Consider the following 25,003-nt stretch of genomic DNA (forward strand, 5'->3'; position numbering starts at 1 on the left):
CGTGTACGACTGTCTGTAAAATTATTGCACCAAAACCGAAAATAAAGATGTAAAAAAAAAAAAAAAATTCTAAGAGTGTGCTCCTCTTTATTTTTATCTAGGGTTATATGGAGTAATAGGATGATAATGTAGGTAAGGTTATATGGAGTAATAACGCCCCGTATTGTGTATATATATTTCATGCAAAACTTTAGTTAGTATTAGTATCCTAACATTAGTATCCTAATTTTGTATATTCAACTTTTATTTATATATATATTTCAACAGTACCCCTAGAAATAAACATATTTAAACATGGTCATTAAAAATAATAGTTTATATCTACATAAATAAAATAAAACTCAAAATATACACAAAGCACGTTTTGCGGAACATGCTATTCCACTTTTCCATAATACTGATATGATTTGGGCAAAAGAGTGGTTTCTTGAAATACAGTGTTTGACATATAGCATAACCGCCCTCCCTCCCCCCTGGTCCAGGTCCTACATCCTCCAATTGTCCATAGAGCTGCATCCAGCTGGGAACCTAGCAACAAACATGCATTTAGTGAAGTCAGGCTCTGATCCTGTAGCTCGGCTGAGTATTCCGTCTGCCAACCTGTGGTCTATTCACTCTCAGCCACCCAAAATAACAACTGAGGCAGACATAGGTGTTACTAATGCATGTTTCACACTGGCCACCTGGTATTGTTTTATAGTCACACGTGTTACTCCTTGTTACTGCAGAAAATGTAATTTGTTTTGAATTTGGCACACACAGGGTGGCATCCCTTAAGTGTAATTCATCGATCCATGTCATCAATCAATGCACATTAATAGCCGGAGGTGGAGGTGGCACCTGCTTCACTATAGTCTGCCATCCTGCTGGAGTTGCTTCTTAAAATAAATCCTTGGGGTTTGAGTTTTTGTAGTCCTGTGAAATTAACATTAACAGCATAAGCCTTGTCCTTTTTTTCACATTATAAAATTACAAAACAAATGAATGAATTGTACCACTGGGACCGTGTCGCACAGTGCATTTACCTGTGTTCATTAAAACAGTGTCTTTTGTGGTTCCGTTTGATAGATGAGAGGCCCTTGTTGGTTGTCCACCTCAGAGAGAGTGAATGGTGACCTCACATGGTCATGTAATGGAATGTATGCAGTGCATTCTCCAGGGTCACTGACAAGACAAAAAACATTTAGACATCCGACGCATCCTCGAGTGGGGCCCTCCCATTAGATGTTCGTACTATCACGGTGTTGTTATCTAGGTCCATCATGGCATCTGACCCACTCACTGGTACACAGCACATGTTGGGGTTGTTCATGTCATTCTGGCAGATCCCATTCAAACGAGTCGTTTCTTTGGCATCAGACAGTTTTTCAGTTTCTGGGGTATTGCACCCCTGGATTTTACTCTTAGCTTTTAGATTATCTCGCCAACCGTAGAGAACAAAGATTAAAATCCCACACAAGGTGGACACCAGCAATATAGTAACCACCACAAAATGGGTGTAGTAATTGTTACCCGTGAATTGAGGAGACGTTTCCATGTTACTGTCTGTGTTCTCAGAGTCCTTATGTGTTACATCCACCCCGCTTGGGTCCTTGACCCAATATTTGGCCACTTGGTAGGTGAAGCCATTCTCTTCAGCCCAGCACTCATACAATCCCAAGGTGTCTCCTTTAACGATGATCACAAGCGTGTCCTGAGACGTTACCATTTGCTTGTCCGAGGATTTCAACAATGGATGCTTCCAGGTGTACGTTGCCAGAGCAGAGTGTTGGGGGCATTGCAGTTTCAGGATGGTATTATAGTTGGCAGTGTAGTTAGCCACTGTAAATAAAGAGGCAAAAACATTAGTTGGATTTCCAGCTGCAAATATGTCTACATTTGAAGTACTATGTTAGCCATAAAAAAAAACTACGGACTACAAGGTTTGGATAATGAGTGCAAGAGCCAGTCACACTATTCTGGGATAGTCTGTGTTGCTTCTATACAGCCCCAATTAATGAGTGCCAGAACCTGAGAATTGATTACGTCCAGTTCAGTGCAACTTTCTGGGAGCTCATTCAAAAGGACCGGAGACGTCTATGAGACGGAGTAAAGACACAAAGCCTGACCATGTTCAGTTCTCTGGATCCCTCACAGACACGTTTCACAAAGTGGGAGCTCTGAGCCTCACAGCACTTTCCTCCTCAGGAGCTCAATACTGGCTGTGGGGACTGTCAGTGAATAGGGAGACGGCTTGTGTCACACAGTCACAGCATCAGGTTCCATAACTCCCCGCATGTGATCTAGCAGGATGGTGCATTTTATCCCTGCTCTGTAGTGTGTGATTGCACATCGCTACGGTCTTCTAGAATCTAGATACAACGTTGGGATACTCTGTCAGGATTATTCAATAAAGTAAATCTACATTTATGCCAAAAGACCCAAACTGAAAACATAGGCTTATATAAAAGAAAAAGTCCATCAAGCAGGTTTGTACAAACCAATGAAATCTTTTTTTCCCCTTGATATGTTTTTACAGGAGACTTAAATGGTCCCTCTTTTTTCCCTGTAACCCTTGACCCTACTTTTCTTTTTTCCTGACAGGTGGGAAAATCAGAGGGCAGCATGCTTAGCACAAGTCTTGCCAGTGGAGCTTGGGAAATCAATTATAATATATATTATATTGGAGAAATGTCAGAAAAATACATGTGTCTCTAACATTGGACTGTTCCTTTATTATTTAGATTTTGCTCCCCCCTTCACTGTGTCATAAAATAAATATTACTTCAAATTCAGCAATAAAACCGTCTTCTGACCGCAGCACCACTGTGCCCGGCGCACAGAGAAGAATTGAGACAAAGGGAAGGAAACCCTCTCAGCTGCCTGTTTGCCAACCAGGAAGGTTTACACTCAGAGCACCAAACCTACTTCAGCTTAGTGAAGAGGTTTTGGTGTATATCTTATGCTCCCGGCAGTCTCCCTGCTCAATTCGCTACTATATAGGAGTTAAATTTACTTTGTTTATACAACTCTAGTCAAACCTCCCTGCATGTGACTTACACAGCCACCCTACACATGTCCTGTACATTTTTAAAGTTTTTTTACACAGTCTGTTTAGTTTAGAATTTCTTATCTTCTGATCTGTTAAAGTGATAATTCATAGAGACTGCAGGAATCTTCTGTGATTAGTGTTCAGTTAATAGAGCAGGAGATAGGAACGTATAATGTAATCACACTGTACTGTATGATCTAACTGAAAATTAAACCATTTTTCATGGGAGGCTGTGTTATTGGCAGCCATGGGGGGGCGTGGCTAGGGCTGCATAAACAGTGAGTTAACCTGCACCATTTCTCTACATGCAGGTCTACATGAAAGTCAAATTCATTACAAATAATATTCCAGTTCACAAGGTGGAGAAGATCTAAAGAAGACGTTATTTGGGCACACATTGGATCCAGCTATTGCATGTGTGGAATGAAAATTAGACTATTGAAAAACATGTAAATCATATAAACAATAAAGGTTAATGTTTTATTTGGACAAACAAACCTGCCAAGGTGATATTCACTGATGTTAGGCAGGGGTGGGGCATGAGAAGGGCTAATATTTTTATGGTGTAGTCATGGTTAATAGATTCCTGGACAGGCAATTCTGCACACATGATATTGATTAGAAGCAAGATGCACATAATTTTTTTAGTTTTGGCCAGGGAGAAGACAGGAAAAGGCTAATGGTTAGCCGGTGTGGCCTGGAAAGGGTTAATGTGCTGCCAGCCCCAGGTGTTATTGATTTCTGGTGGAGCAGCCAGGAAAGGGTTAATGATTGTCCAATGTGGCCTCAAACGGGTTACTGATTGGGTGGGGACAGGAAGGGCTTAATGGTTGGGTGGAGTGGCCTGTAAAGGGTTAATGCATTGCTGGACCCAGGTGTTATTGATTTCTGATTGGAAGGGGGTGGAGACCTAGATCTATAAATCAAATCCACCCATGGTGGGTGGGTATGAGGTGTGAGAGGAGGGGGACGTTTTAACTTGGTTTTGCATCGCTTTTTTACTCTGCGTGTGTTTCGGACAGGATCATCTCTGGTGTGTCTGTGTGTTTCAGGTAAGAAACTTTCCTGTGTTTTAGTAGAGACATGGTCTGACAGAAGTGTTTTATTAACTGTTTGGGTGCCAGAGAGAGAGAAAATATTAACTGTTTGTATTCCAAAAGGGTGTTAGAGTAACTATATGTCTGCCAGAGAGTTGCAATGTTAACAGTGTGTGTGCCAGATATTAAGGCTATTAACTGTTTGTGTGCCAGGAAGGAATAAATGTTAACAGTTTGTGCAAAGCAGATTTGTTTGAACTGTTTACGTGCAGACGGCTTGTTTTATTAACGGTCTGTGACCCAGAGAGCTGTAATATTAACTGCTTGTCTACTAGAGGTGTAAAAGTTTATCATTTTGCCCAATATTAATGTAACAGCTGGTGTGCCAGAGGGTAGGTACTACCCGGTTAACTGTTTGTGTGACACAGTGATAACATATTAACCGTTTACTAAATGTGTATTGCTGCTATTTACAGCCAGTGACTAGAGATATTGACTGTTTGTCTTCGTATCTCCACTGACCGTCTAAGGGTTAAAGGAATACTCTACACACAAAGCACCCCAGGTTGCTGAAAGTCTCTACTTGGGGAAAAAGGGGAGCGCGTGCAAAGGCTGCAGCCATTCGAACTGGTAAGATTAATCCCCCCCCCATGAATATATTCAGGGATACGAACTAAATCTTACATTTTATTGGAGTGATTAATAGTGCATATAGCTGTTAATATCATCAGTCATCTCCAGGATGAGAAAATGTCTTGGTTTCCATGGAATGGGCTGGTGGGGAAGTTTATTAAACCACTAGAGGGTGCGTTTACTCCACGCTAAGGTGAGGAAATTTGAAGACATTAAGCCAGAAGGAAAACAAAAAAAAAACAAATTGCAGGTCATGTTTCGAAGCATTAAAGACTCAGAGAGGCATCCAACACTGGACAACCTCTAGTTGTGCATTATAACTTGCCCAAGCACCATGGGGAATGTGTTTCACAAACACCCGCAGTGGTGCGGGTTCTGAATATTGTATGCAGTGTTTTCTGAAGTGATTGGCAGGAGATTGTATTCCCGCTAGGACAGTGGTTCAAGCTAAAATAAAACAAATACTTTTTTTTTTTTTTTTACTTATTTGATAAATTGTCACAACACATTTCCATCCTGCAATAAGACTCGGATCCATAGTCTTGGTATTTATACAATGGTAAACATTAACCCCTTAAGGACCAAACCTCTGGAATAAAAAGGAATCATGACATGTCACATGTGTCCTTAAGGGGTTAAACAAACAGTCTGGTGTGTGTTTTATGGTTTCTTTTCTACTTACAATCCCATATTTTAACTTGTCATTTGTCTTTAGTTTGCTGACTCTTCCAAAATGAAGAATTCTAGAATATGTTAACTAAAGAATAAAAGCCGCTGAATATATGAGAGACCGTAATAAACTCCCAGGCCTCAGTTTGCAGTTACTGCTGGGATTTTACATATCAGTCTATGGGAGAGTTTTAATTGATTTTCAGACCTGTCGTGTAGATGTCCAAGATAAGGTCGTCTTTTTAAGTTGCGTCTCTAGCCCCAGGAGCCAATGGATCAGAGCATCTTTATTTATGAATGGTTTGCAATACCTAGTCTTGATTTTGTTCGTGTTTAACATCTCTCTTGCTCCTCCCTGTGGCCATATTATGTTAAGTCATGTAAGTCAGTATAGGATATCTATTTTGATATGTAAAGCTGGTTTGGGGAGTAAAGTGGCACGTTTGATGCATAACCAATGTCTGTATTTATATGTAAAGGGTTTCACTAGAAATATAGCCCTATGAGTCAAAATCTTAACATTTGGGTGTTTGTATGTTCTAATATGTCCCGTTACGTTCTCATATGTAGCTCTTTGTAGATCTGTCTATCCATGCTGTGACTTTGTGTTAAATTGCACCATTATTTACACATAACCCTGTGTTGTGTGCTAGGTATCCTTTCTGTAGGCTCCAACGGTGGTAGCCCACTGCTGCCAAGAATCCGAAACAATTCTACATTTTATTCTAACAGATGAGTGGAATCCGCTTTGAAGAACCCATACAAGTGCCAACTGAGATGGTGGTGGCAATGGGGAGTTATATCCAAGAGGAGGAGCCGGCTATGGCACTGACGTACAGTATAACTCACCCCCCCCCCCCCCCTGCATCCTCACAGTATGCCATCTGGCTGACGTGTCTTACCTTTCATTGGTTTGGTGTCCGTTGCAAAGGTCGCTTTACCTCTGGGTAATTGGGTGCTGCAAGTGGTGTTTGGATGTCCATTTTCAATGTCCTGTAACCAGGATTCACTGCAGAGATAAGAAACACGTCATCAGATGCCTACCGATTACCCTCCAGCAGTAACACTCGAAGCCACTTTTGATTTGCATAGAAAATTCGGGCCCTTAAAAGGAACACTATGCACCAAAACAACTTTAGCTTAATTAAATGGTTTTGGTGTATAGAACACATCCCTGCTGTCCCATTGGTCAATATAAAGCACTTTATACACCCCTATCCGGCTGAGCCTTTTGCAAGATGTGTGAGAAAGCTGTGTCTATTTATTTTAGTTTGCTTTACTTATTGCACAGTTTAACTTAGAATTTCGCATCTCCTGATGTGTTAAGTGCCTGCTATACCCTTCAACCGGAAAGGGGAGGGAAGAGGCTGCGGGAGACCCCAGCAGTCTCCCTGCAGCAGCACTGGCCACCCCCTGGCCCTCCAGGGCCATGTGATCACCATGATCACATGGCCGCAATAGGAGTCTATGGAGCTGCCAGCAGGGGGACTGTTTGAGCTGTCAGGCTGCTAAAAAGTTTAAATCGCTCTCGCTCTCTCGCTCTCTCGCTCTTTTGGTGGGGAGTGGAACTTATACTTTGATTATACAATTTAAAAAATAAAGTGAACATTGTTCCACCACCACTCTAGTTCAGTACCCAGAGATTTCTCTTTTGTTTTCCGTTAACACATGATGATTTTTTTTTAAACCCCTTCAGGACCAGACTGTTTTGGCCATGTTGTAAGTTAAAGGGACACTATAGTCACCTGAACAACTTTAGCTTAATGAAGCAGTTTTGGTGTATAGAACATGCCCCTACAGCCTCAATGCTCAATCCACTGCCATTTAGGAGTTAAATCCCTTTGTTTATGAACCCTAGTCACACCTCCCTGCATGTGACTTGCACAGCCTTCCATAAACACTTCCTGTAAAGAGAGCCCTATTTAGGCTTTCTTTATTGCAAGTTCTGTTTAATTAATATTTTCTTATCCCCTGCTATGTTAATAGCTTGCTAGACCCTGCAAGAGCCTCCTATATGTGATTAAAGTTCAATTTAGAGATTGAGATACAATTATTTAACCCCCCTAAGGACACATGACGGAAATATTCCGTCATGATTCCCTTTTATTCCAGAAGTTGTGTCCTTAAGGGGTTAAGGTAAATTACATCTGTTTGAAAGTGAAACCAGTTTTTTTTTCATGCAGGCTCTGTCAATCATAGCCTGGGGAGGTGTGGCTAGGGCTGCATAAACAGAAACAACGTGATTTAACTCCTAAATGACAGTGAATTGAGCAGTGAAATTGCAGGGGAATGATCTATGCACTAAAACTGCTTTATTTAGCTAAAGTAATTTAGGTGACTAGTGTTCCTTTAAGGACCAGAGCTATTTTAACACGTTTGTGGTGTGTATGTTTAGCTGTAATTTTCCGCTCTCTCATTTACGGTTCCCATATAAATTATATATTTGGTTTTTTTTCAGGACAAATAGGGCTTTCTTTACGTACCATTATTTTTTTTAATATATGGTGAATAATCAAAGACTTTTTTTTTTTTTTATTTTTTTTTATTTTTAACTTTTACTTTAAAAATCTTTTACTTACCTAGAAAAGCTAATGGAAAAAACTGCTAAATAGATTAAAAATTTTGTCATGAGTTTAAAACATCCAGTGTTTACCTACTGTACTTTTTTGCTTTTTGTTTTGCAAGTTATAGGGCAATATGTACAAATAGGAAATTGCTATTTCAAAATATATATTTTTTTAAATGTATCAATAGTGACATTGTAACACTCTTATCTGTCATAAATCCCTGAATCACACCCCACATGTACATATTATTATTTGTTTTTAAAGTAGACAACCCAGGGTATTCAATATGGGGTATGTCCAGTCTTTTTTAGTAGCCAAAGTTAGCATTTTTTTTTTTTTTTTGTGTTAAAAACGCAAAAACAATTATGAACACTATCTTTGGCCAGTGTTTGTGACTTAGTGGCTACAAAAAAAGACTGACATACCCCATTTGCAATACCTTGGGTTGTCTTGTTTGCAAATGATATGCCATCATGGGGGTAGTTCTCATTCCTGGGCTACCATACGCTCTCAAAGGCAACATAACCAACCTGGCAATTTTCAATGTAAATTTTTTTTTGACCCCTGTAACTTTCAAAAACACTATAAAACCTGTACATGGGGGGAGACTTTGCTGAACACAAATATTAGTGTTTCAAAACAGGAAAACATATCACAACAATTATATTGTCAGTGAAAGTGCTGTTTGTGTGTGTGAAAAATGCAAAAAAGTCACTTTCACTGACAATATCATCGCTGTGATGTTTTACTGTTTTGAATCACTAATATTTGTGTTCAGCGAAGTCTCCAGAGTAAAACAGTACCCCTCATGTACAGGTTTTAGGGTGTCTTGGAAAGTTACAGGGTTAAATATAGTGCTAGCAATATAAATTTAGGTTGCATACTATTACTTTGGTACCAGCATCATTAAGACCTTATTTATGATTGTATATATTAATTTATGTTGAGTGTTCACTGTGGGATTTTGGTTCCTTGTGTCTTGATATATATTTTTGTTGTTTATATCGAAGTGTGTAATATCTGCCTTGGCTATACCTGCAGAGTGGGTCAGACTGTGAGCAGCCAGTGACCTATTTTCAGTTTTAAACTTCCTCTAAATTATTTAACAAGAAGAAACGGCACAAGTGGATGAAATGGTGATGTGGTACCTATAGTGTCCCTTCAATATAACAATTACAATTATTAACATCTTTATCCAACCTGGACCTAGTACTCTGTCAATCAAAGCCTTTGTTGTTGGATCAAACTGACAGTAATGTTTTGGAAGTGTTAAGAGTATCCCTTATTACTAATTTTTGTTAACTTCTTCCCAATTGTATTCCAACATTGTTTAGAGAACCTAACTGTTGGTTGTTTTATTTATTTCTATTCAAACTTGTGTTTTTTTGTTTTACTTACGATGTGTCGACCTTTGACTGAGCCCAGCGGCAGATGTGGTTCTTAACATCCCAGGCGCAGTAAGGATCTCTGGCTAAAATACAGTCAAAGCAACTGATGTACACACTGCAGTTAGCAAGAGGCACCTGCAGGATCCCTGACGTGTAACCAATGTAGAGGAGCCGCTGATGGAAATGGAAGAGAGGTTTGTATTATTGGAAGAATCACAGAGCAAAGGAAGCCACTCCTATCACAGTCTTCAAAAGAAAAACAAATCCGTATCCAAAGGATGAATTTTAGCCCGCCACACACGTTATGTGTCATGGGTAGTAGATCTTAAAATCAGAGCACAGTATAGAATAGAGCAGGGACAGGCAACCTTCGGCATACCAGATGTTTTTGATTACATCGCCATTGATGTTTTACCAGCGTTACCCCTGTACGAGCATTATGGAAGATGTAATGCCGACGGTTGCCTACCTCTGGCATAGAGCATTTGGAATCTGTATTCCTAACACTATAGTATGTTTCTAGTTAACGTTAGAACCTGCCCCTCCTATGTGTACTGTTTAAAAAAAAAAAAAAAAAGTTGTCGGCGCTGCCACCCACTCTTCTCATGTGACTGGATAACAGTCCGATGCAATGCTCAGAGAGGAATATTATGGATTATAGGCGCTAGTGAATGGAAGTATTCTCTGACAAGCTGTGACCGCACAGTATGTCTAGTGGGGAAGTAACACACCCAGTTCTCCTATCCAGAGGGCTTGGAGGCGCACTGCCAAGATTTCTAATTATTAAAATTATAGGATCTGGAGGATAGACAAGGGGAGAACTACGGTCCGGTGTAACTATGAAAATAACTCTCCAAAGTAGGGAAAGGCTAGAGAGAGTGTCCCTTTAGCGTAATGAAGTGGTTATGGTGAATAAACACCCTTCAGTCTCACTGCTTAGCTCTCTGCCATCTAGAAGTTAAATCACTTTTTTTTCGGTTTATACAGCCTTAGCCACACCTCCCTGACTGTGACTTTTACAGCCTAAGGGCATGATCTATATACTAAAACTGCTTCATTAAGCTAAAGTTGTTTTGATGCTTCAAGTGTTTGCTAATAAAATAAAAATTGATCATGCTTTTTTATTCTTTTCTAAGCAAGCTCAGAAGGGACAATCAATTATGTGAATTTGTATTATTTGAAATCTGGTTGTTGTTCTTATTCTGGTCAATTTAGTATAACTTTTGGTACGTGTTTTCCCAGTTTGCAGCAGGTGGGGTTCAGAATTAAATGCCATTATGTTTATCTTCACTAGTTTCTACTGTATCAAGCTTACATGCTGACCTATTAGAACTGATCATTAGACTCCATACTCTGGGTGATAGCAGTTCTGTAATACAGCTGCAGTCGATATCTATCTATCTATCTATCTATCTATATATATATATATACAGAGGTCAATAACCTCTCTCAATCCTCTGTAATTGAAGGGATATGAAATATTCCAAGTACTAGAACTACTACAGTCCTCTATAACATGGCTTGGCACTGATTTGGGTCACGCTGCCAATGTAGGCATTCATTCCTTGGCAGAAAGTTCTTGTATAAACAGACATCCAGCTTGGAGAAGACTGGAAGCAACACAGGCACCTGGTTGCACCCAGGCAAGTGTCAAACCATTTTAAAATTAATGACAGGTCATGCTGGCATCATCACCACTATGGCAGGCTTGGAGTATTGCTTGCTGCCCCAGGGAGTCTCACCTTGTTGGAGGCCAATAGGAGGTTCTTTACGGGCTCCTGATTTGGAAGAAGTTCCAACTCTTCAATGATATGTGAATATTTTTCGTTTACCACAACCACTTTCTGCAACGACCCTTTATCTGAAAGCCACAAAATGTAACAAAGTCAAACCCTTCAAACCTGTCTGATCACTAGAGCTGTGCAAAAAATAAAATGGTGCAGGCTGTAATCGTGTGACTTAAAGGGTTACTCCAATCATCATAACTACAACAGCCTTCCGTAGTTGTTCTCATGCCAGGAGTACCATTTCCCTGTTTGGCAACAGTTTTCCCCCTTATCTGGGTAGCCGCTGGGCTCTTACACTTCCTGGTGGTCCGATGTCACACTTCCAGCTTCTGCAGAAACCAGAAGCCGCAGCTGTCACCATTCATTGGCTAAGAGTGTCAGCTGACAGCTCTCACCTAATGTGATTGACATTAACCAGCTCCGATCTTTAGTCCTGGGCTGGCTGACACCCCAACGCCGCTCCCGGAGATGGAGCTACTGACAGTAGAGGAGTTAAACTTTGTATGTGCAGCATTTCTTAGCAAACATCTAGATTCCAGCCACCATGACCACTTCAAATCATTAAAGGGTTACTACAAGCCATGACCACTCCAAAGTCAGGATTCAGGCTGTAGATGAGTGATCCAAGAAGTGGATTTAGATGTGCAGATTTCAGCCTAAGTGCTTTGAGTGTGGGATAATCATTAAAAATGTAAAATAGGACCAGTGAAGACTCTCTCTCAAACCTGGAACTGATGGCGGAGACACAGAAAGCAGGCAAGCCTAAGGCACAGGGCAGCCCCCCAGTCACTGAAGATCGACTGAAAGCCCTCCTTGCTGCTTTACACCGACATATCACGGCAGACATCAACTCATTCAAAGAGGAAAGCCACGGGGTGTCAATGAGACTGCATGACACAGAAATCAGCACAGCAGCACGAGCTGACAAAGACCAAAAACGACCTGACCCAAACCCAGCACCAAGTTGCAGCTATGGAAGATCGCAGGCGATGGAATAATGTAAAGATAAGGGGCCTGGCTGAGAGCGTTACAATGGCGGAAATCCCCCACCTCATTCGAAGACTGCTATACAGCTTATTTGCTCCAAAACAAGCCAAAACCCTGATGTCGGGGAGTTACTACAGGCTACCACAACCGCAGGCAACTCCCAGCAAACCAACAGGGATGTAATTGTGCGTTTCCAGCACGGACAGGCATGGTTTTATTTTTTATATCAGCGGTCTGAAACCACTAACCACAGTACTGATACAGCATAAGAAACCCTACAGATGGGGTGCACCACGAAGCCTTCTGATCCCTAATGGGACTGGGACTCTTAAAGTTACTGACATCTCTGAAATGGACAACATGGGACTTGGCCACAATCTGCCAGTTTGTCCCGGCTACCCAAAGAAACAACACCGCTGCCACCGGGACAGCTTGAACATTCTATACTACCACACAATGTGTATACCAATGATATTATCCAAGTTAATATACTACACCCCTTTTTTTCCCTCAATGATTAGATACTTAAATCTGCATAATGTGTGGTCTGATAGATGTCCTTAAAGACACGTACAACCAAACTCTCACCTGCTGGCTCTGGGGTCTACGTACCCCTCTCTCTATCCCCCTCACCCTAATTGCTGATTTCAGCATTAAGTTACATATCAGAGCGGGTGTCCGCCTCTTGTTCTTTGTTTACAAATGTTCATACCCTCACTAGTTGTCCTCAAGAGGCTCATAGCCGTGCCTGCCCCATGGCAACAACGGATCTTACCGATGCCACTCCTAAGAAGGGTAGTTCAGCTGAGTTGATCAGCTACTGTTTTATATATAATATATATATATCTTTAATGTAACACCCTCAGACCAGGTGTAACCCACAATGTAGATTATGATTGCTATACTGGTTTTGCCATACAATGTTGCTTTTACTGCTTTTTCATACGCCTGTTAACCTGATGACACAAGCCCTCCAGAACACATGGGTCCGGTCTGTGGGCTACTTTTACCCTTGCTAGAGATATCCTGTTTTATTGCACTCTTAAACGGAATACAGCTATTTTCTACTACTAACAATACAAAAATGTGCCCGAAATATGTTTGCCATACCACTGTTCTATGTATAATGAAACGCCTGCATCAGCTGTTGTGGCAATGCAGGTAGCCTGTATACAACAAAAATAAAGATATAAACAAAATGTAAAATAGGCTGGCCAGGTTTTTAAAATGCCAGCAAAAATTAGTTTAAATGTTATTTGTTTTGGAGAAGTTTATTAATTGTATATTATGCTCCTCTTACGTAAAGACCATGGCCTGTGCTCAATTTAAATAAAACTGTCATTACTGGGTGGTCTACCTATTTAGTTATGTTAATAAGAATGTTGCCTGCAATGCTAATTAAACTGTAGCCAATTCTTTTAATAGACCAATGAGTTGGAATTCATCACAAGACCAGCAGAGGGCAGTGTCATACCGAGTATCTTACCTGTACCAAGGAATAGGACAGTGTAGTTACGGCCGGAGATTGTTGGCACTGAATCTACGGTGATTTGGGTGTAGCGGAGACCTTGTTTGATTAGCAGTGGATTATGTTCAAGGGGAGAAACCTTCCCATCCATCAGAAAATGGTCTTTCATGAAGTTCAGGTCTGTGTCTGAGAACTTGCCTGGGGAGCACTACAAATGGAAGGAGACCTGTTATTTTTTAATGGGATTAAAGAGTCACTCTAAGCAGCATCAACGTTGCATACAACATCCAGCTTTAACTCTCAGCTGGGAAAGCGTTTTAGAACAGCACTGATATGTAAAACAAATTCTGCAACTCAGCCCCATCAGAGCTGTCAATCAAGCACTCTGAATGGTCGGCTGTCCATTTTTATGTTGTACAGACAATTTGGACTGTGGTCTCTTTTCTCTATGTTGCTGATTGCAGACCAACTCAACAGTATGTCTGCAAGGATTTTATTTATGTTATCCATTACTTTTTTATCTGTGTAATATGTTTCTTATATGAGGCACTTGTCACCCCATGACACCTGCCCTTTCCTTCACATCCACATTCACCAATCTGCATGTCTATCCAGAGATTTTGACTAGTCAGTAATTGTGGAAGGTATAAATGTGTGTTAAAAGCATGTCACCAGCATGAATGAAGCTATGCATTCTTTTTATTAGTTTGGTGCTGAAGCCAAGAAGAACTCTGCTGCCATGAAGAAAGCATTTTAATGTGCTCAGTTGAAAGCAAAAGAAACCCATGATTAAAAGATGAAATGAGCCTCCCTTACGACCTCTGCAGGTTTCAATGCGAGATATAAAGTTTAAACACTTTAAATACATTGCACATTCCCTGGAAATTCCACCAATATAATATTCAAAGAAATCAATTTAAACTTCCTGAAACATTTATTTAGCAGCAGACAGATTGGAGCTATTCTGTGCTGATATACACAGTACGAACATGCTTTGTAATGTCCAAGGAATTAAACACCTCACCCTAGGCATACAGGGTGGACACATTGTAATTACATTGCTATCAGCCAACACCTTGATCAAACCAAGTCCTCCCACAACCAGTACTCACGCTGCCAGGACGGGGGTCGGACACAGGGCCGGTGTACGGGGTCCATCTCGAGCTCTCCTTATTTTGCTCCTTGTAGTTTCCGTCAAAAACATTTTCAATATCCTTCAGCTGAAAGGAACAAACTGCAGAAGTACTGGATCCTCCGGCCTGCCTGTTATGGGGAGAGGAGGAGAATTTTACAGTCAGATCACCTACTCTCTAAACCATGACTTGTAGGGATCAAAAACCTAATTATGCAAGTGATGCTACAATAGCCAAACTGTTACTGTAATCAAGATCTTTCCAGTTCCTCTACTTCTGCCTGTAATACAGTTTGGTGTTCAGTAAAAGATCGATCAGTACTGAGCTAACAGGAACTTGTTCTGGTAAGAGCCTCTTCGCTCTCTCTTATTCCCTGCCTTTTCTCAGATACGCTGCTGTTAGAAACTTTATTGGAAAAAACTAGTGTACCATTAACATTGCACTTAATAAATGTTAAATAGTAATAGTAACCAAACCACTGTTTTGTACAGACAGAAAGAAGGCTCACTTTGGTTGTATTTCTACAATTACAGTATCTTAAACTCTGGGATGGTTCTAGGGGTAAAAATATAATAATCTGAGAATGAAGAGTTCAATGGGTAACTTCAATGCCTCAGCGTATAATGGTACACCCCAATACGAGCGTAGAATGGTACACCCCAATACGAGCGTAGAATGGTACACCCCAATTCGAGCGTATAATGGTACACCCCAATACGAGCATAGAATGGTATACCCCAAAACTGAAAAAAGGCCCTACTAGAACTACTAGTCATACAGTCTGTGTGCCACGTTTAGTGGCTTGGATTTGGGGTACCCCTACAATCCAATGGCTTTCTAGGGGTGCGAAGCAAGGCATTATATACACATACTGGAAATTGTATTATGTAATTATGTATAGAATGAGTGTGAGTGAGGCTATTTCTACAAACCACAAATTGCAAGTAACTAGCTTCGACATTAAATGGAAAATGATCTGTTCTACGTGACATTTGTTTACACTCAGGGGTTTGATTGCAGTTGTTGAGCTCCCACCAGGTTGCTAAATGGTTAATAATGGAGAGATCTAATAAACTGCCTTACTGTCTGATTAATCCAGTGAAGGCTGATCAGCAACAGATACGCGTGATGTCAGCAATAGCTGGAGTCCTATAGACTGTTACCGTTTTACACTGTCCATTTGTTTGCATTGGTGGAATATTTCGTAGTGTTTAGGACACATTGTTTATACTCCCGTCATTTCCTGGTTCAGCTGCTGATTTGAACGAATGGACGCAGTACTTACCACTGTGAGCTGAACACACCATAGAAAGTACTGCGCTGGGGATCGTCTGGGTGTAATAAGGCCACGTGCTGAAGGACGTTGAAAGGGAAACCATCTGGATCGGAGCAAAGCAGCTGGGCTTTCAGAAATGTGGTCCACCTCTTCTGGAGGACCTTATCCCCACCAGCATCATTCTATGGGACACAAACAAAAAATAAGAACATATAAGAACAGGTGTATGAGCCAGGACAACCACCCAAACCAAGGTTTAATTATTTTTGTCTACATGGAAGAGACAGATTAGGTTTAGTTGTATTCATTATCTGTGGTATGTTTCCAGATGAGTGTTTTGTGATATTTAACAAGTTCTATCTTTTAATATAGTAAATTTAATAACAATGACCAGACAAAACAAGTCCGGTCTTTCACGATGAAATGTGGCAGCTTAAAACTAAAAGGTCAGTTGAAATTTCATTTTACAAGCAGCTGTTATCTGTAAAATTGCCACACAGGATATTTGCAAGATCCTTAATTTTGCAGAGTAAAACCAATCTTTGAAGAATAACTTGGCAATGTATGCTTGAGACATATCCTTTGCTTCACAGACATATATAATAAAAAAATAGTAAATTCAGTGTGAAAATATTGTCAACAACACCGGGCTTAAAATGGTCACTATAGGCACCAAAACAGCTTTTGCTAAAAGGAGCACTATAGGGTCATGAACATTAAAAATATATTTCTGACCCTATAGTGTTAAACCCACCATCTAGACCTCCTGGCCCCATCTTGCCTACATAAATATAGTAAAATCTTACTTGTATTCAAGCCTGAAGATGCTGGCTTTTTGGGCCATGATCAATACACCAAAACTGCTTCATTAAGCTAAAGTTGTTGTGGTGAATATAGTGTCCCTTTAAGTGGACAATGAGCTGTACCTGCAGTTTAAATGAACATATATTATATATATAAATAGCAGTAAAGGATGGCTGCTCACCGGATTTTAAAAAAGCAAAAAAAAAATTATTGAGAAATGTTTAAAAAGACCAACGTTTCAGTCCCAGTTCGGGACTTTCTTCAGGGTCTAAGTAGCAGAACAACCTATTTTTCATATATATATATATATATATATATATATATATATATATATATAAAATTTGCCAACATCACCGTGACAATCTCTCCATCGTACTTTCATTTACAACTTGGCTATTAACCCGTTAACGCCGTTACGGCGTTCCATGCCGTCCCCATTATAATGGGCTTTAAAGCCGTTGCGGCGGCATGGAACGCCGTAACGGCTTTGAGCCCCAGGAGGTAAGTTATACTTACCTTCGCCGCGATCCTCTTCTGGGGGGCTGCCTGACAGCCCAGGCTGCCCTCCAACGGCAAATGAGGCCCCCGGGGGCCATGTGATCGCTCTCAAAGAGCGATCACATGGCCCCCTATAGCTGGCTATGGATCTGCCTGCAGGGGGACTGTCTAAAATATCAGACAGTCCCCCTGCTGGTAAGAAAGTATAAAAAAAGAAATTAAACATGTTAAAAAATAAATTGAAAATATTTTTATATATATATAATATGTATATATATTATATATATAATATATATACATATTATATATATATGTAACGTCATACAAAGTGTATTTTAATACTAATATAAGTATATATATTAGCATTAAAATACACTTAGAATGATGTTACATATATATAATATGTATATATATTATATATATAATAGATGTACATATATATATTATATATATATACGTATAATTAAAATAATAAATAAATAAAATAATAAAATAAATAAATAAAATATTGAAACAAAATTTAATATAAATTATATATTCATATGTAATTTCATTCTAACTGTATTTTGTTATTAATATATATATATTGGAAACAGAATACACTTAGAATGACATTCTATATATATCTATATATATATAAAATACAAATAACCGCAAATATATATATATAGATAAATACATATAATTACATACAAGATTACATTAGTATACACGTAGAATTTAAATACATATATATGTATATATATTAAAATTCTACATGTATATTTAAATAATCTTTTAACATAATTATGTGATTTGATTAATTAAAATTTGATTGACATGCCTGACAACACAGGGAGAAAGTGCAGAGAATTTAATTTGCAAGCACTATATTTGACCCTGTAATACTCCACGACACCATAAAACCTGTACATAGGGGGTACTGTTTTACTCGGGAGACTTCGCTGAACTCAAATATTAGTGTTTCAAACTGGTAAATTGTATTACAACGATGATATTTTAAGTAAAAGTGACGTTTTTTGCATTTTTTACAAACAAACGGCACTTTTATGGACTATATTATTGTTGTAATATGTTTTACTGTTTTAAAACACTAATATTTGTGTTTAGTGAAGTCTCCCGAGAATAACAGTACCCCCCATGTACATGTTTTATGGTGTTTTGGAAAGTTAGAGAGTCACATATAAGGCTTGCGTTTCATTTTTTTCACATTGAAATTTGCTAGATTGGTTATGTTGCCTTTGAGAGCGTATGGTAGCCCAGGAATGAGAATTACCCCCATGATGGCATACCATTTGCAAAAGTAGACAACCCGATGTATTGCAAGTGGGGTATGTCCAGTCTTTCTTAGTAGACACTTAGTCACAAACACTGGCCAAATATTCGTTTTTTGCTTTTTTCACACAAAAACAAATATGAACGCTAACTTTGGCCAGTGTTTGTGACTAAGTGGCTACTAACAAAGACTAAACATACCCCACTTTCAATACCTTGGCTTGTCTACTTTTTCAAATGGTATGCCATTATGGGGGTAATTCTCATTCCTGGGCTACCACACCGTCTCAAAGGTAACATTACTAATCTGGCAAATTTCAATTTGAAAATGGAACGTTCTATATTTGACCCTGTAACTTTCCAAAACAACATAAAACCTGTTAATGGGGGGTACTGTTGTACTCGTGAGACATCGCTGATTACAAATATGTGCATTTTGTTGCAGTAAAACCTAACAGTATTATGACATTTACAGCTAAAATGTGAGGCGGAACTACACATTTTTAAAAAATAAATAAATTTCTCACAGTTTATTTTATTTTATTCATAATAAATTATATTCCATATATGAATAGTTAATGGTAAATTAAAGCCCTGTTTCTCCTGAACAAAATGATATATAATAAGTGTGGGTGCATATAATATGAAAGAGGGGAACTACGGGTGAACAGACATATAGCGCAAATTCCAGTTTTTGTTTACGTTTTGTTTTGATCAGAACGTGCACTATTGACTCCGTCCTGAAGGGGTTAATCATGTGGGGGTTATTTACTAACTGACACTTTACTGTAAAAAACGCTCATCCTAAAATTGGCCAGTCACTGGACAATTCCCGGTTTAGTACAACCAATGTCAAGACAGAAATTCTTCCTATGAGAGCTCACACTGAGTAAGCAAATTTTTTGCTGGCAAAACTGTTAGCAACGCACAGGTAAAGTTAAATTAAACTAGAGAAATTAAACATTAACTGTGAGCATTTAATGTGCCTGTTACAACTAGTAGGGACCAACTTATAAATGCATTATAAAATCACTGATTTAGATCCTCCAAATTCCCAGTGTGCATTTATTAACCCCTTAAGGACAGATGACGGATATATTCCGTCATGATTCCCTTTTATTCCAGAAGTTGTGTCCTTAAGGGGTTAACACGGGTAAGTGTTCACTCAGTCAAATCTTGTCACACCTCACACAAACTTGACGAACCTTGCATACACGTGCTACCCGTGATGCAGTCAGCTTGTCGAAGAAGTCAAACTCTCTTGCGGTCTCTGCAAAGAAGAAATACACTTTGCTGTCTGCTGAAGTACCGGCCAGATTAAACGATCCCACGAATGAAGCATCCGCTGCAAGAGAAAGAAAAACAGTTTGGCAATTTTAGTCGTAACTTCCCCATTTAAATTCGCTACAATTTAGAGTTTTGTGAATAAACCCCTCAGTGATGAAATAAGCTCCGTTTCTGTTATTGAATGACTCCTAAGTCTCTCGGCAGAATGATACATGACCAGCTGGATTTAATACAAGGCTAACAGGAGATCAGGATTGTGCTGACTGATACAATCAGATTGAGGCATGTTGTTACAGAATTGCATGATATTTTCTATTATAAATCCACTTTGTTAATCAATAAACTTTATATTTCTGGGCTGCAACGGCGTTGAGGTTGGCATTTTTAAAAATTCTATATAATTCACAAATCTTCAGTATTTCTAGCGGTAACTTACCGTGCAGCCAGCCGAGGGAGGTCTCTGTCTTCAGGTTTTGTCTGTTCCCAAGGGTACGGTAGATAATGGGCTCATTCCCCTTGAAATTGTTCATTGTCCCAGTATAGAGCTCCCCATCTACACAATATGGGGCAAATCCATTAATATAACAATCATTTGCAGCCATTAGATGCAGGTAACTGAATGTACATTTATTTGTCAATGTTGTAGAACTCCTAATTGCCACGATGCATTGCCAGCGGGTAGAAATGATTTGACAACTTATCCTGGTACCGCAGGCTGTAGAGGTTACAGAGGCTTGCAGTGTTCCTTTAAGCATTTGAATAATGGAAACCGTAATCATGACAATCTATAGTAAATGGCAAGTCAATTAAAGAAGTTACACATAAACCTAAATTATTTTAGAGAAAATTGGTTTTAAAATAGTGTAGGAAAAAGGAGCCAGTGGCCAGCGATGCAGCTTCAATTTATTTCTTTAATGGAACACTACACATACCAACATGTATTCCGAACACTACAGTATTCCCCCTGTAGTATATGTATGCTCCTTCCTCCTGTGAGGGTTTGAAAGGCGAGTATTGCCTACCTTTCTTCTGTCAACGCGCTCATCTCGACACAGCCAAACCACATCCCCGGCTGTTGATCTCAGCCAATCCAATTCCTCCTCATAGGGACTCAATGGGAGGCTAGTGCACATGTGCTGCACTAATTAAATGCTACTCTAGGGATAGCATTTGATTGACTACTGAATTTAACAGGGTTCTCACAGGGAAGTAATTCTAGTGGACAGCCAACAAAGTTGTGTTTTACCCTGCAAAGTATTGTACAAGATGACAATGTTTTACATTACAGGGTTAAAAAGTTATCATTGAGATAAAGTGGTCTGGGTTCCTTTATTGATCCTTTAAAAAGACAGCGTGTAAGTCTTGTAGGAGCAAAGCTAAAATAGAGTATGGCCAACGTCACCAAATCCTCAACAAGGCTATGCATTGTTCAGAGAGGCCATAATCAATACTGTGAATAGAAATGGTTTTAACGTTTGGTCTGAATTTATTCACAAGTAAATTTACAACTCATTAGTATACACAGTCCATGTAGAGGTCAACACAGAGAGTTTTACACAAGCTGTGAAAACATTTACACCATTGACAACAGCTCTTACACATTAACCTCCACCCATATTCACTAACTGACGGTACCGTACATATCGCAGCCTGCAATGTGCAACTATATACCTTTTGATTGTAAGCTTTATTAACAAGGCTCCTTCTTTTCTCCCGTGATTATGTACTTACCGACCATAACTGCAGTGTGTTTGTGTTGTGGGTCGAAGGGTGACTGTCCTCTCCCATCCAAGGCGATGACATGGCCCGTAATGTCTGTGTACATGGAAAAGGTGTCCAGATTCTGGAGGAGGGGACACGAAGTACAGTGAACACTAGAGAAATAACCTCTACATACAAACAGCCAAATAAAGGGGATGACATATGTTAAAAACCACTGGATTCCCTAAATCAGATCGCAGGACTGTCTGTCATTGTCTGCAATGTTTCGGGTCTATTCACTCAATTGGGAACTGGAGGGGATCGACAAGGTCATTGTAAATTTTAGGCTAAAGTACATTGCTCCAATTCAGCTATTTTGGGCTAATATGTGCAAATATTTTGTCAATTCTACACAGTTCCTGGTTTAGTAATTATATATTTTTTTCTAGCTCACATGAGATGAGTTTTACAGTAGAGATCGTAATTTAAAGATAAACGTGCCCCTAGAACTGCTCTTAATCAATTTACCAATGTATGTCACACCTGCTGCCTTGGCACAGAGTTTTAGAGAGAAACCCACTTCAGATATAAATATTGTTGCCTATTAACTCTCAACATTCCCTACACCAGTCCCCCACTCCCAACTAATAAACATAGAGAGCAACTTGTCAGGAATAGGAGATCAGGTGCATGCTGGGAACTATTATGGGTTATTGAGAGGGCTAAGCACAACATTACAAGGTGCTTTAAGGTACATATGTGCAGATACATTATTAAAATACCTTAAAACCTGCCAGACAGTTTTGAAAATGTTTAACATAACATATTGGTCAGATAGTACATAGGATGACATTCTTGCAGTCATACTGGATACAGGATGCCGGAACATATACTTACAATGTACGTGCAGAATGGGTTAAACGCGTTGGTCCCACATGTATACAGGTGGGTGTTATTAACGGGGAGGAGGATCCGGATGAAATTTAAACATTCCGTCTGTGGAAGGCATACATTATTAGCCAATGGATCCTATCGAGATATTTCACTTCATTATTACATTATATTGTGTAGTTCTGGCATGACAATGCTCCCAGAGGCTGTTTTTATCTTGTCCCCACTAACCGTTCTATTAAAAGGTGTCTATAGCATTTTAGAGAATCCACCCAGTCTCCAGCAGGACAGCCTTCACATTATATATCAACACCTTTAGTGCGTGAACATATAGAGACTATATAACAAAGTCAGTTACCTCTTTGCTTTTTGCCTTTAACACACACTGTGAGATATTTGTCGAGTCTGAAGGCCATGATATCTGGAATGACATTCAAATTGAAAAGGGTGAAGGTGCTTTACAAAGTATAAGCATTGAAGGCAGAATTGGCGAGATGTATTTACAGCTGTTATCATCATGGTTTCAATAAAGTGAATTCCCCCCCCCCCCCCACCCGCCTCCCTAGATCACAGAACAGAGGGGGACAAGACAAGCTCCTACATAACTTCATACATAACAATGGGCTACTGGACCCCTGGAGACTCCAACACCCAGGGGAACAGGACTATACATTCTTCTCAGCAGCACATGCCACTTACTCCCGAATAGACTTATTCCTCACAAACCAAACCGGCATGCACTGGATTAAAACCCCTGTGATCCATATCGTGGTCAGATCACGCAGACATAGCTCTCACTCTAAAAACTCCAGGCATCCACACACCTTGGAGGTGGAGGCTGAACGCCTCACTCCTTAGGAACTCACAGGCTAAGGACGAAATACAAAAGGAAATTACACACTATTTTCAGACCAACGACACACACCAGACATATCCCCGACGACTCTATGGGCAGCCCACAAAACAGTAATACGGGGACTCCTCATAAAAATAGCCACCCGACTAAAACAGGAAAGAAGTAAACGACTAGCAGATCTCCAACTGCGCAAAATAGAACTACGACACAAACAAACGATAACTCACGCTACAACCAGAGAACTGAAAGAAATTAGACACCTAATTAGGGAACTGATGCTTGACGATGTTAGCAAGGAACTCATTAAAACAAAACGACTTTTCTATGAAAAGTCTAATAAAATGGACACATTCCTAGCAAAAGCCCTCAGGCCCAAACCCGTCACCTCCTTGATAACTGCCCTGAAAGATAAACAGGGTAAGGTCCTCACAAACCCCAAAGACATTAACGACGAATTTACGAACTTCTTCACGGCAGTATACAACCACTCTCCCACGCTGACCGTAGATAACCATGAGTACGCAACCATTGTAGACACATTCCTAGAACAAGCACAGCTCCCACGCCTATCGGAAGACATAACAGCACCGTTGCGAGACCCCATAGACAGGGAGGAAATAGAAAGAGCGATTGCGGGACTGAAGGGAAACAAGGCCCCGGGCCCTGACGGTTTTGACGGGGCGTACTACAAAGCTTTCAAGGAAGACCTAGTACCCCACTTAGCCAACATGTACACACGTTGGACAGGAGGAGAAGCCCCCAACGAAGACTTAGCGACGGCGAATATCATACTAATCCCCAAGCCAGGCAGAGATAACACACAAGTGGCCAACTACCGCCCAATTTCCCTCATCAACTTTGACGTCAAGGTCTACGCCAATTAACTTGCAAACAGACTAAACCCCATACTAACCAAATGTATACACGCAGATCAAGTGGGCTTTGTACCCACTAGGCAACTGTACGAAAACACGAGAAGAGCAACTGACCTCATTTGGTGGGCCGGGAGAAATCGGACGCCTTCTCTGATCCTTTCCCTGGATGCGGAGAAGGCGTTCGATAGAGTCCAATGGCACTACATGTTTGCGCTCTTACGCAAACTACAGATGCCAGAATTCTTTATAACGGCTGTGAAAGCCCTGTACACCAACCCAAGGGCGCAGACGGTGATACCAAACGCAACACCGAGTATTTTTAAGCTTACAAATGGAACACGTCAGGGATGCCCCCTTTCACCGCTCCTATTCATACTGGCCCTAGAACCATTGCTACATCTCATAAGAACCCACCAGCAGATAACGGGCATAAAAATAGCCACGGAAGAATTTAAAGTATCCGCGTATGCGGATGACGTACTCCTCACCATCACTAACCCAGCACACTCGATCACATACCTTCTTACACTGCTTGACACGTTTAGCCAAGTCTCAAGCTATAAGATCAATCTGGACAAATCAGTTGGCATGCCGATAGGGTTGACAGAGACGGACATCGTACAACTCAAACAAGCGACAAACCTAAACATAAGCCCCCGACCCATTAAGTATCTAGGGGTCAAACTAACCGCCAACCCCAACGACCTATATTGAGAGAACCATCAAAGGCTCATAAATACCCTCTTAAGAGACCTAGATAAATGGCATGGAAAACCCATATCGTGGTTAGGAAGACTACATAGCGTCAAAATGAACCTCCTCCCCCGACTTCTATTCATC

The 25,003-nt window shown here is 40.1% G+C and overlaps 1 protein-coding gene across 6 annotated transcripts in view; it reads right to left on the reverse strand.

Annotated features, from left to right (window-relative positions):
- Nucleotides 1–297: 297 nt before the first annotated feature.
- SEMA4A (semaphorin 4A) overlaps nucleotides 298–25,003 on the reverse strand; it is a 105,659-nt gene continuing 80,953 nt past the window's right edge. For 4 of the 6 annotated variants that reach the window (XM_063440319.1, XM_063440318.1, XM_063440320.1 and 1 more), the window contains exons 4-15: nucleotides 22,791–22,853; nucleotides 22,439–22,537; nucleotides 21,572–21,683; nucleotides 20,277–20,393; nucleotides 19,759–19,898; nucleotides 15,986–16,158; nucleotides 14,680–14,830; nucleotides 13,586–13,775; nucleotides 11,068–11,186; nucleotides 9,336–9,499; nucleotides 6,273–6,379; nucleotides 298–1,821 (exon numbers count right to left, since the gene is read on the reverse strand). In XM_063440319.1, the coding sequence (XP_063296389.1) occupies nucleotides 1,184–1,821; nucleotides 6,273–6,379; nucleotides 9,336–9,499; nucleotides 11,068–11,186; nucleotides 13,586–13,775; nucleotides 14,680–14,830; nucleotides 15,986–16,158; nucleotides 19,759–19,898; nucleotides 20,277–20,393; nucleotides 21,572–21,683; nucleotides 22,439–22,537; nucleotides 22,791–22,853 (2,073 nt within the window). In that variant the 3' untranslated portion in view covers nucleotides 298–1,183. The remainder of the gene's footprint in view (nucleotides 1,822–6,272; nucleotides 6,380–9,335; nucleotides 9,500–11,067; nucleotides 11,187–13,585; nucleotides 13,776–14,679; nucleotides 14,831–15,985; nucleotides 16,159–19,758; nucleotides 19,899–20,276; nucleotides 20,394–21,571; nucleotides 21,684–22,438; nucleotides 22,538–22,790; nucleotides 22,854–25,003) is intronic. The other 2 variants (XR_010086314.1, XM_063440321.1) reach the window with 2 other exon arrangements.

This window comes from Pelobates fuscus, chromosome 13 (assembly GCF_036172605.1).
Source record: "Pelobates fuscus isolate aPelFus1 chromosome 13, aPelFus1.pri, whole genome shotgun sequence".
Taxonomy (NCBI): domain Eukaryota; kingdom Metazoa; phylum Chordata; class Amphibia; order Anura; family Pelobatidae; genus Pelobates; species Pelobates fuscus.